At 42.3% G+C, this 13,184-nt stretch overlaps 1 protein-coding gene across 4 annotated transcripts in view; it reads left to right on the forward strand.

The window, feature by feature from the left end:
* LOC144498644 (fibulin-1-like) overlaps positions 1–13,184 on the forward strand; it is a 309,419-nt gene that overhangs the window by 34,942 nt on the left and 261,293 nt on the right. For all 4 annotated transcript variants that reach the window (XR_013498738.1, XM_078220077.1, XM_078220076.1 and 1 more), the window contains exon 5: positions 4,455–4,520. Coding sequence is in view for 3 of the 4 variants with exons in the window: in XM_078220077.1 (XP_078076203.1) it covers positions 4,455–4,520 (66 nt within the window). In the remaining variant the exon portion in view is untranslated. The remainder of the gene's footprint in view (positions 1–4,454; positions 4,521–13,184) is intronic.

A 13,184-nucleotide genomic window follows, 5' to 3' on the forward strand; every position in this document is an offset into this window, starting at 1 on the left:
GGGGAAGGAAATCCTTACCCATTCTGGCCTGCAGCAATGTGATTGACTCTTAGCAGCCCTGTGAAATAGCCATTCAGTTCAATGGCAAATGGGGATGAACACAAATGCCATGCCAGCAATGCCCACATGCCATGAAAGAATTTCTTAAAATTGCAGTCAGCAATGAAGGAATGGTGCTCACTGTTCACTATGCTGACAGCTGCCAGCACAGGTTTTTGGGGCTTTTAAACGTAGACTTACTGTCAGCTGGGTCAAAAATCTGTAGCCCTATCTAATAGCACTAAGGGTATACCTACTGCAGCGGTTCAAGAAGGCGGCTCATCACCACTTCTCCAAGAGCTATTAAGGATGGGCAATAAATATTGGTCTTGACTGTGACTCCCACATCCAGTAAATGTTTTTAAAAAGGCTGTGATCTCGTGCAAAATCTTAATCGAAGATCTGTGACGTCAGTCAGCAGTCCAAGAAACAGTGAGGCTCCTCCAACAATCAGACTGAAGAGTCCTCACTGAGATTTGCTGATATAAACAAGGAATTATGAATTAGGTTTAAATCATGTACAGAAAACAAAATAAAGATTAGGAAAGAAACATAAAATTAAACGATAGAAACTTTTTCCAACACTTATTAAACACAGGAATTGAGACTGTGTTTGTAAAATTAAACTTTCAGGATGGAGAGGTTGTTTTACAGTAATTTGACCAATTACATTGTTAAAAACGAACCTGCGTATACCAAACCTAACTTTTTCTCATGTGCTCACCAGTGGGTAAGTACAGAAACTTCATGTCCTTTCATGGATTTCAATGTTGAGCCTATTGATGAGGTACTGGGTAGAACAACTTGTAGAGGAGCAGGGCAATTCAGACAGCAACTTCCAGATTTCTGTGTTTCATTGTGCATGTGCATACTCTGGAAATTGCTGCCCGATGTACTCCATTATAACAATGACTATTACTCTGAATCAAAATTTAGGCCAATGAGTCTGCTCCTTAAAACTACTTAAATAATGAATGTATGGAAAACAAGTAACAAGATTACAGTTAAAATGCAAAGCCAATTTTGCAACCTCACCGATTGTTTTAAATGAAGAATTATGGGAAGTATTGGCATATTATCGTATGTTGCTGTTTAAAGTTGCATTCTGAGGTATACAGAGTGGCTATGTTATTCCATGAGTAATTCAGAGGCATGGACTAATAATCTGGAGATATTGAGCTCAAATCCCACTGTAGCAACAGGGGACTTGCATTTAGTTAAATAACTATGGAATAATTAAACAAACTGGGCATTAAAAAAAAATGTTAATCTCAATAATGGTGATTATGAAGTTACCAGATTGTGGTAAAAGTCTGTCTGATTCACTGATGTCCTTTAGGGGAGGAAGTCTGCTGTCCTTGTCTTGTCTAAATGTGAGCCCAAAGCAACAGCAATATTGTTGAATTTTAATTGCCCTGTGAAATGGCCCAGCACGTCACTAAGCTGTATATTCCAGCCATGGTACAATGAGGAGTTGAAAACTGGGTGAAACCCCTGAATGCCTGACATGGAGGCTGGAATTCTCCAACCTTTCCTGCAGCTGGGATTCTTCAACTGCTCATCTCTACAGAGACTCCTATCCATTTGTCCTATTTGTACTGTAATTTCAAGACTACAACTGTGTGTTAATCAATTCTTGCAACTTGTTTGAAAAAAGATTTGTTTTATAATAAATCAATAATTCTGAGTTTATTAAAAGAAGCCTGCATAAACTCTCTTTTATTCTGGATCTAAGAGTAGCAAAGGCAAAGCCATTTTGGTGAGTGAATTAAATTTTTAAACTAATGATGCGACCTGTGGAGTAGTGGGGCTAATCAAACTCTGAAAAACTGTGGAAAAAATGGATAGCAAATGTCCACATCTTCAAATGAAAGAAATCATCATCTTGGCCCTTTGTTGTACCATTTTAATCAATTAGCTCACAATCTGTGCGGTGTATTTTTTAATGTTTTGGATTATTAATACGAGCCAGATACAACCTAAAGAGATCCATCAAAGTTGCCAAAAGACAGTACCGGATCATGCTAGAATCCCAGGCTAGCCACAATGACCCCCACTGACTATGGCAAGGTCTGCAAGACATAACAGGCTACAAGATGAAGGCATGTAAAATCGCCGGTTCCAATGCACCCCTCCCTGATGAGCTCAATGCATTCTATGCCCATTTTGAGCAAGAGATCAACGAGAGCGTGCCGTCCACCCTGGAAGCCCTGGATGAACCTGTATCTGGGGTCACCATTGCAGATGTCAGAGCAGCCTTCTCGAAGATCAACCCACGGAAAGCGACTGGCCCGGATGTGTTACCCGGATGAGCACTCAGATCCTATGTGGATCAGCTGGCGGAGGTATTCACAGACATCTTCAATCTCTGTTTACAACAATCTGAGGTCCCTATCTGCTTCAACAAGATGACCATCATCCCAGTACTTAAGAAAAACCAAGCAGCGTGCCTTAATGATGATCGGGCGGTGGCTCTGACATCCATCATTATGAAGTGCTTCGAAAGATTAGTCATGGCACGGATCAATTCCAGCCTCTCGGACTACCTGGATCCACTACAGTTTGCCTACCACCGCAACAGATCCACAGCAGACGCCATCTCCCTGGCCTTGCACTCAACCCTGAAACACCTAGATAACAAGGACACCAATGTCAGACTGCCATTTATTGACTACAGCTCAAGCTTCAACACCATTATTCCCATGAAACCGGATCTCCAAACTCCGTGGCCTGGGCCTCGGCACCTCCCTCTGCGACTGGATCCTGAACTTCCTAACTCACAGACCACAATCAGTAAGGATAGGCAACACCACCTCCTCCACGATCATCCTCAACACTGGTGCCCCGCAAGGCAGTGTTCTCAGCCCCCTACTATACTCCTTATACACCTATGACCGTGTGGCCAAATTCCCCTCCAATTTGATTTTCAAGTTTGCTGACGACACCACCGTAGTGGGTCGGATCTCAAATAATGACGGGATAGAGTACAGGAATGAGATAGAGAATCTGGTGAACTGGTGTGACAACAATAATCTCTCCCTTAATGTCAACAAAATGAAGGAGATTGTCATCGACTTCAGGAAGCGTAAAGGAGAACATGTCCCTGTCTGCATCAATGGGGACAAAGTAGAAAGGGTCGAGAGCTTCATGTTTTTAGGTGTCCAGATCACCAACAACCTGTCCTGGTCCCCCCATGCCGACACTATAGTTAAGAAAGCCCACCACACCTTTACTTTCTCAGAAGACTAAGGAAATTTGGCATGTCAGCTATGACTCTCACCAACCTTTACAGATGCACCATAGAAAGCATTCTTACTGGTTGTATCACAGCTTGGTATGGCTCCTGCTCTGCCCGAGACCGCAAGGAACTACAAGAGGTCGTGAATGTAGCCCAATCCATCACGTAAACCAGCCTCCCATCCATTGACTCTGTCTACACTTCCCGCTGCCTCGGCAAAGCAGCCAGCATAATTAAGGACCCCATGCACCCTGGACATTCTCTCTTCCACCATCTTCCGTGGGACAAAGATAGAAAAGTCCGAGGTCACGTACCATCCGACTCAAGAACAGCTTCTTTCCTGCTGCTGTCAGACTTTTGAATGGACCTATTCGCATTAAGTTGATTTTTCTCTACACCCTGGCTATGACTGTAACTGTCTCGTTTCCTTGTCTATGAATAGTATGCTTTGTCTGTATAGCGCGCAAGAAACAATACTTTTCACTGTATGTTAATACACGTGACAATAGTAAATCAAATTAAATCAAATATGCCTATAATTGAAAAAATGTAAACCTTGTTCATATATTTATTTTCTTCAATTAGACCATAAGACTATAAACATTGGAGCAGAAGTAGTCCATTAGATCCATCAAGTCTGCTACACCAATCAATGAGATCACGACTGATCTGATGTGATAATCCTCAATTCCATTTTTCCACCTTATCCCCATAACCATTAACTCCCTTACTGAATAAAAATCTGTCTATCTCAGCCTTGAACAAACTTAATGATCCAGCCACTATAGTCCTTTGTGGTAAAGAATCCCAGAGATTCATGACCCTTTGAAGGAAGAAATTCCTCCTCATGTTTGTCCTGTATCAGTTGTCAAAGTCACCCAATGACATGATTGGTTTTCATTAATTTCTAGAATTATATTATTTTTAGCCAAAAATGGATACTAAATATATTTCATGAACTAGTTTGTCTCTAATTTATATTGTTTATTAAATCACCTGTGGTTTCTGGAAACTGTTAATTTTTATTGCTGTATAGTATTGCTTTTTAATTCCTCAATATTTTATGCTACTAAGTTTACAAAATAGAGAAACATGACTAAAATTCTGCTTACAGTCTGAGTTTTATTGACGTGTGGAGTGCCCCCTAGTGAAAGTTGTCCATTTGAACCTTTTTCAGGTGGTACAGAAGCCAGAAAGCCACCATCAGAATTCGAAGATCCATTCCTGAATGATCAATGCAGAGGTATGGAGATTTGCTGTTAAACTAATTATATCTACCCAATGAGGCTTTGACTCTTTCACTAACCTTCAACACTTTTCTGTGTTGCGTAGTAAGCAATATATTTTATGAAAGGACAAAGCTACATTTTGTACATGTAAAGCCAGATGCCACCATTGATTTCCATTATGCTTTGTGAAATGGCAGTCTTTCTTTGACCTGTCGCATTCAGCACATGTAATTACATTGTCCCATAATTCCTAAGTGTTGTAAAGAAATCTGTGCACTTTCTGATGCTTCTCACTTTTCATTCGTATTTTGTTTTATGATTTAAAAATGTCAGTTGAGGCAGATTAACGGAAGGCTGCTTGTTATACAACCTCCCCAAAACTAAAAAGAAATAAAAGCTGTAACTACTAGAAATCTGGAAAAGGTATAAAACACTGGAAAGATACAGCAGGTTAAACAATGTCTAAGAAGGCCAGTCAGCAGAAAATGGCATACCTGATATGTATTTCCAGGATTTTCAACAATTCTACCCCCCACCCCCCAAGTCCATCATATGAAACTTCTCATGGGTCAACTCCAATGGCAGGAATTGATGTAGACTTTGGGCAGCACCCCTCAGAATTTGATAATAACATCAGGGGTAGCGCTGCATGTCTGAAAGCCCTGTGGAGGTGGATTATGATAGAATCCAGGGTGTCAGGAGAGCTTCAAAGGTGACAGACAGGAGAAAAATATTGATATTAGGTGGGTCTGTGGTGACTAGAGGAAGTTGGTAGATGACAGGGAGAGGGTAGAATATAGTGGAGCGAGTTTGAAAGGAGAAGCACATCATTTTTCCATAGTGACCTTGACCATCAGTGAGTTGGTCATTGAGATCCCTCGAAACTGGTGGAATTCAAGGTCAGCATAAGTGTCCAAATAATGGGATAATTATGAGGCAGCTGGATGGCAAAGATGCTCACTTGTGTTTTCCTCTCCATGGTCTCATAACATTGAGATCCCAGCAAGGTGTGGAATCATTCATGTGTGTTCATTCTGTGTATTCGACTGTAGATAGAGGCAGGGATGAAGGGAAGGAGGGAGGGGTATGCCCTCAAGGGGCATGGCTGATGGAGGGCAGCCAACTCGTTACTCCAAACCTTCATTCTCCCAGGTGAATGGTGCTGGCTGACAAAGGATCATGCAGTTCATTTTTCTATGCTGCCAAGGCAGTGGTCTCTCTATAAAGTTTCAAGGGTAGTGAAGACAAGTGGGAAAATATCTATCTGCAATTGGCTCTCATTCCCCTGGTCAAAGAACAATGTCTCTATATTCATGTATGAACAGTAGGAACACCCATCCCTGGTCCTCCAGGATGTCCTTTATCTGGAAGAGGTGAGGTGGGGGTGGTGCCATGTCTAGATGGAGGCCAGGTGAAAGGTTTAACACTTGCCCTTTGGCTTGAGATTAAGGAAAATCTCTAGGCGACATGCTCATTTCACTCTCATTCACATAATCACTGAGGTGTCAATGATGCTGGTTGCAGGCAACTTTGCCTTGGTAATGGCTCTCATCCATATGAGGAGAAGGAGGGTCCATCACAAATTGACACAGGGCCAGGAGGAGCAAGGCCCTGAACATGAAGTCCAAGATGCTGGCGAACAGGATATAGGCAACAGCGAGCATTGGGCTAATTATGAATGTATCGCAGGCTTATCTAGTGTTGAACAAAAGGCAATGCTGGAGATGCCTTTTTATGTTCTAGGATGTAGTTGCTCACATCTGCCAGGTTCTCCAGTGAGAGCTGTGGCCACAAGATGCTTTACATCTCTCTGGAGATGTAAAGTGGAGCTGCTGGCCTGCAATGAATGGTTGCCTGGGTTCCACCTAAATATGGTGCCAAGACCTTTAATCCAATGAGGTAAAGGCAGGGTAGTCAACTTCCTGCCCACCCTGCTATGAGACTCGCGAGCTCTTGATGCATAATTAATTAGCTGAACAGCCGAAGTTTGCATGTGTTTCATCCATCGCCCAAGATTCCATTAATTGAATTCCCGAGTATGCACCCAAACAACAAAATACAGGCAAAACCTCAGAATTTCAGCCATGCTGAACAGAACACTATCGCTCAAAAGAGATTCCTTTGTCCCAACTGCCTTCTTCAATTACCAGGGCTTCTCCTGAGCCCTCTCTGCCTACTCTCTGCAGCCTTTTCTCTAACTTGAAACCTGTTTCCTGGTGCTTATATTTCTTAACTGAGACCTGTTTCAGTCCCCTGTCTTTGTTTCTAACCTGGCCCTTTTGGCCCTTTCCCTGTCCCCTCTCCCCTGTTTGGGACCTCTCCCTATCCTTGTGCCCTGCCTCGGACACTTGTTGACTATGGCGATAAACACCCGTTCATCTGATTTGGGTTTGCTGTGCATTTTTTTATGCACAGGCATACTGTTTTGGCCTTGGGTTCAAAGAATGTAAAGATACAGATCTGTGTATGTGCATTTCGCTCCCAGCCTACACGTGTGTGGTAGTCCGAAGACTGTTGGAACTTGGAGTTCCTGACCTTTTCAATCAATACTAAGTTTGGGGTGTTTTTACAATCCTAACCGCAGTGAAGTCAACAGGACCTCGTATATCTCTAAACTAATTTCCCTCAACTTCAGCCAGAGGGAGTTAAACTCCAGGACATGTAATTCGAGCCCACAGAGTTCAATTAGGCCCCCGCCACCCAAAGGAACAAAGTCAGTTAAGACTGTTACCTTCCTTCAGGTAGTCTAAAATTCAATTGATTTTTAGCTAGATTGTAATTTCCCAGATATCGTTCGGGTCCGGGTGAGAATGCCTCAGAACTTATTCCGGCACCAAAAGGAATAGGAGTTGGATTCATGGAGTGTTTGGTACAGAAGATTAGAAGAGACAATTTAAGTTTTAAGTAAACACATAAATTTAATGTTATAAAAAAGCATGAATTGGTGGTTATTCAGTGTATAAATCATGACACTTACATAATACTCCAAAAAGAAAACTAATTCTTATTTCTATGAGAGAACCCTAAAGGTAAACTTTTACTTAGCACAAATATTAGACTTTAAAGAGAACTCAGATATCCATCAATCGCCAAAGTAATTTTACTTTGATCCCCAAGAGTATGAGACTTGTTAGATGGATCTCACGTGGCAGTGATTGTTACCACATTCTCCTGGAATGAAGCCTGATAATACAACTTACGTGGAAATATTTATAATTAATTTTTTGATCTATAATTAAAAGGTGGTGTGGGAGACGGCCATTTGTAACCAATGTTTTTCTCAATTTATTCTGGAAAAAGTAGCATTGGGTAATGGCCATGTTGGTCAAACTGCTTGGTCAACATATGGTGTCCAGTAAGATAATAAGACTTGGGACCTAGTGTTCCTTTATCAGATTGCGGTTTTACTTATCCAAACTAGTATCGTACTTTAGTCATTGTAAGGACCCTTAGGATACTATGTAATCTTTATCAGGAATGTCATATTAATGTGAACAGAGTTGACCATGTATATGATTGAACAACTTTGCCCTTAAACTACAGCAAGTTGCATTTTCTAAGAGAAAAATAATTTTAAAATTAATTTCTTGCATTTACCCCACATGTTGTAGCCCTTATTTCTTTACAAGGAAAGATTGGGCTTATAATACATGATCCAATTGGACTAACCCAAAGTAAGTCGAATTTATGTTTGTATATAAAAAAATTAAAGAGCCTCACCTCCCTCAGTCTGCTTCTGTCTTTTTCACAGTTCAAGTTCAAGGCGGCACGGTAGCACAGTGGTTAGCACTGCTGCTTCACAGCTCCAGGGACCTGGGTTCGATTCCTGGCTCGGGTCACCGTCTGTGTGGAGTTTGCACATTCTCCTCGTGTCTGCGTGGGTTTCCTCCGGGTGCTCCGGTTTCCTCCCACAGTCCAAAGATGTGCGGGTTAGGTTGATTGGCCAGGTTAAAAATTGCCCCTTAGAGTCCTGAGATGCGTAGGTTAGAGGGATTAGCGGGTAAATATGTGGGGGTAGGGCCTGGGTGGGATTGTGGTCGGTGCAGACTCGATGGGCCGAATGGCCTCCTTCTGTACTGTAGGGTTTCTATGATTTCTATGAAGTAGTTTTTGCTGACTGACCTGGAATGAAGCTCTTTGTTATATTCATGAAAACTCTTATCTTGCATAACATTATTACAGATACATATCATATGCTAGTACATGCAAAATTTAACCTTGATGAATTTATAACATTCATTTTTCTGTAATTTCATGAGAATTGCAGCCAGTATTCCCATTGCTAGTACGAAAAGAGCTGCAGTACTTCACTATTGATAAAACACACATCATATTATACACACACACACACAAAACACACGTATATACTTATTGAGTAATAATACTAAACACACAAATCTTTGTGCTTTTTACTCAACACTTCATTTTTATTTAGTGACATCTAGTGGCAGAAAAGCTCAATACTTTTACAATTGTCGGAATGGTCTTGCTCTGTAGCTAGATATAATTCCACTTCTTACAAATCTAATCGAGATTCAACTGCTTACCTTTGGCCTTTATCATCCATTAATATTTTAAACCGAATTTGACCTGATTTTAACTCACTAAAAACGCATTCACTTAGAGTTAAAATCTCCTACAAATACTACTTTTAATCCCATATTCTCCATTGCTTAAGTTGTCTCCAAAAAACTTGGTTCCTTATTTTATGTCAACATTTATATTTTCCTTCTCCACTGATAATTCTTTATAAAGTTTACGTTTGTCCAAGATTTGAATCATCTTCCCATATGTTGGGAGCTTCTTCAAGTATTTCCCACATGATGTGGAAAGAATGCAAGAAAAGCTGGTTGTCTGGCAGGGTCCCAAGCTTTCAACCTCTTTCCCATTTCTTCGTCATAGATTTTATTGTCTTTTTCTTTTGTCAATATAACTGTTACCAATACTTTTTGAATATGCCATCCTGTATACCATCTTGTGCAGTGTTGTCAGCTAACTCCCAATTTAGTGCTTCCAGCAAAATGTGCGCTGGAAATGGCTAGCTGCCGGTACCAACTAGCTCTGACCACACTGTGAGGTGTTAATTAAGGTGAGGTCCATTGTATAACAATTTGGACCAGTAAATTTAGATCCTAAGACATGTATGATTTGCAGATTATATGTGAGGCATAGTCACAGCTGCCTTTTTTGTCCCTTTAAGAACTACCATTGCTTTTCCAACTTTAGAAGCATCATTGGAATCCACCTGCGCTCATCCCCAAAGAAATTCTCACACTGTCAACTCCTGTTGCTTTGAGTGAAAGTATAGCTGAAATGAAATCTGTTACAAGAAATTGAATCTTCAACAAATAATCAGAACATTACTTATCCAAAATTGTCTTCAACAAACACTTTCCCCACTACCTAGAACACCATCCCACAACACAAACCTCTTTTGTTCACAGAAACACTGTGTCAGAGATCCTGGGTACCAGCAACTTTAGGCATTTTTAGTCGACTTGAGTACAAACAGCGGTAGACACCAAGCATCCAACGCGAGGCCTTTAATGACTTGTGCACAAGGAAAACCCCCCTTGCAGCTGTCCTGCAAGTGGTTCTGACATAACAAAAAACAACTTAGCAGTTATAGTCAATTACAGCAAATCAGAAACAAGCAATTTTTTCTAATCCTTCATTTGCATACATATTTTCCAATTAAATCCTGGCTTTTCTCCCTTTCTCGTTCGATGAAAAATTGACTTCTGCTAATCCTTCATTTGCATGGCATATCCCCATATCTTGCCTTTGGTATTTGTTATGGAAAAATCTGGTCTTGCTCACTCTCTGGTGAAGGTCAAAAAGCAGAATGTTGTGGGGCCTATGCAGGTGAAGATTAGCCTGTTCATGCTGAAATAGCAGACACTGACTCCTTTGAAGGTCTGCAAGCCGATAGACATTTTCACAAGCTGTTACACAGCTGTTACAGAGAAGGCATGAAACTTTAATTTGGACAGCTTAGCTTCTGCACAATTTAGCTCCCAAGCTATGAAACTTCAATCTGAACATTTTAACTTCCACAACTGTACTCTTTCAAACTAAATTTCCTTAATGGATTTCTCCGTTCCTGGCAGCAAGGGAATTTTCACAGTAACTTCATTGCAGTGTTGATGTAAGCCTACTTGTCACACTAATAAATAAACTTTAATCACAACATTTGGAGAGATGGCAAAAGTCAGTTTCCCTTTGGTGGGAAAGTAGTTTGAAACGTTGTTCTCCTGACTTTCATAGCTAGCTAAAGGCGGGGTCAGCTTTCTCCCTCTGAATTTAAATGCCCTGTTTTACGACTATATATAAGTGGTGTGCACCTGGCAACCTTCACTTCATAGTGATTTCGAGGTATGTTACACTTCTTTCACCTATCTTTAACTGCTGTGCTTCTCTGAAGTTGCACTAAGGCTGATGCACAGGAGGCAACACCAGCAGGGAGGGCCAAGGCTGAAGGATGACTGGGGAGGCGGGCATGAGTGGAACACTGAAGGGAGGTGGGGGAAGACAGATGCATGACTGGAGTGGTGGTGGGGGGGGGGGTTTGTCAAAGGTAAAGCGGTTATTAGTGTGAGGTAGACTTTGGATATGAGGCCACATCATAGCTCTGGAGATGTATGCCATGCTTGAGAGCTCTGCATGTCGCACATGTCTTAGCCCTTGTCCTGTGAGGGGGAATGCTTCTCTGTGTATTTATGGTTGGGTAGAATATGGTGTGCAGGGTGTGGTCAGTCTGTAACAGACGTTGGTCCTGGGGTTTGGAGGTTTCATACTGAGCAGTAGATGGCACTGCCTTGATTAGGGAAGGCATCTGCATCCAGTAAAGTGGGGGTTGGTAAGTTGTGGGGAGGAGGTTATCCCTGAAAGTCTCTCAGTGCATGAGCCTCAAGAATGGGAGGAGCCAGGTCAACAATAGGGATGGGGACACCTACGTTGATGGTTCATTGAGAGGACAGGAATATCAACATAAATGAAGATTGGCTCCAGGATGATGGGGAGGCAGGAGAGTAATTGAAGGAAGGGGAATTTGGATGCAGTGAGGGTGGGAGGGACTTGGAGGGTAAGAAGGGGAAGGTTATAAGTTGCCCACTCAAAAAGTAGCACCACTATAGAAATCATAGAAATCATAGAAACCCTACAGTGCAGAAGGAGGCCATTCGGCCCATCGAGTCTGCACCGACCACAATCCCACCCAGGCCCTACCCCCACATATTTTACCCGCTAATCCCTCTAACCTATGCATCTCAGGACTCTAAGGGGCAATTTTTAACCTGGCCAATCAACCTAACCCGCACATCTTTGGACTGTGGGAGGAAACCGGAGCACCCGGAGGAAACCCACGCAGACACGAGGAGAATGTGCAAACTCCACACAGACAGTGACCCGAGCCAGGAATCGAACCCGGGACCCTGGAGCTGTGAAGCAGCAGTGCTAACCACTGTGCTACCGTGCCGCCCCATTACTATGGTAATCAACAGCTATGAATGGTGCAGTTGAAAAATAACACTTGAAAAGAAATGCCTGGACATGGTGTCTGAGGATGTGTGGGGAAAGTCAACAACAGCAATTTTGGGTTGATTGAAGGGAAACCCCAATAATTGTTAGTTCAAGTCTTGTAGATCATGTCTCAGCTGTGATCTGTTAACATGTGTCTATTGCCCATTGTAGCAATTTGGCACCTTAACTCATGGAGCATATTTATGTGAGAATCCATTAAGGCTTGGGGAAATATCTGATTGCCCACATGTCTGTATTTGAGGCATGTGAAGAGTGAAGGAGAATCAAACAATTACGGGACCATGCTGTTGCACACAAGCAGCAAGCTCCGCTTTATCATTTGAATGGTCATGGCTTACAGGCCACAATGATTTCAGTTATGAAATTGGTGTGCGGTTGAGCTAGCATCTAGGCTGAAGGGCACAGGCTGATAGTAGCTTGACTGAGGGTAAGAGCACATGACTGCATTCAGCCTGATCAAAGCCTCTTTGTGAATGTCACTGGGGAATGCTCAGGCACCTGCGAACCTCTAGGATGTGCTTCAACTGTAAGGGGTAGTCTGGGAATGCCATGTCAGGAATGACGGCAGACCTAAGGCTCCACACTGGCTTCATGGCTTGGTAATGGAATGAGAGCACTCCAGGGTAAGGTGCAATTATGCCTCTGTTCTACTCACCCACAGAGACAATGCAGCCCATGGTTAATACTGCCTTCTTGATAGGTTTGATGCAAGGGAGAAGAAGGGCCTATCACCATATGCTGATAAGGAGGGACCACAACAATAGAGGTTTTGGCACAAACAAGGGTCTACTGAAGTTGCCGCTCATACATGGAGCTGAGTGAGAGACAATGCCGCAGATGTCTTTGTTTCTCAAGGGATGTGGTGGACCATATCTGCCACATTCCCCATGGGGATTGCAAAATGTATGGACAGAGTGGGGAAGCTTCCAATACCAGTCACGCTGAAGGTAACTCCTGCAGTCAACTTTTTTGCCAGCAGATCGTTTCAGGGCTCCAATGGGTCCTCTGCAGTATATTGCAATAGTCAACTCATAAAGTATGAAAGGTGACTGATGCTAATCAATAAAGCACACAGTTATGCTCAGTTCACCATGGCTGAAGCAAGTTAGGCTGCCAGAGCTGTGTCATTTTAAGCA

Source organism: Mustelus asterias, chromosome 9, assembly GCF_964213995.1.
Source record: "Mustelus asterias chromosome 9, sMusAst1.hap1.1, whole genome shotgun sequence".
NCBI classification, from domain to species: domain Eukaryota; kingdom Metazoa; phylum Chordata; class Chondrichthyes; order Carcharhiniformes; family Triakidae; genus Mustelus; species Mustelus asterias.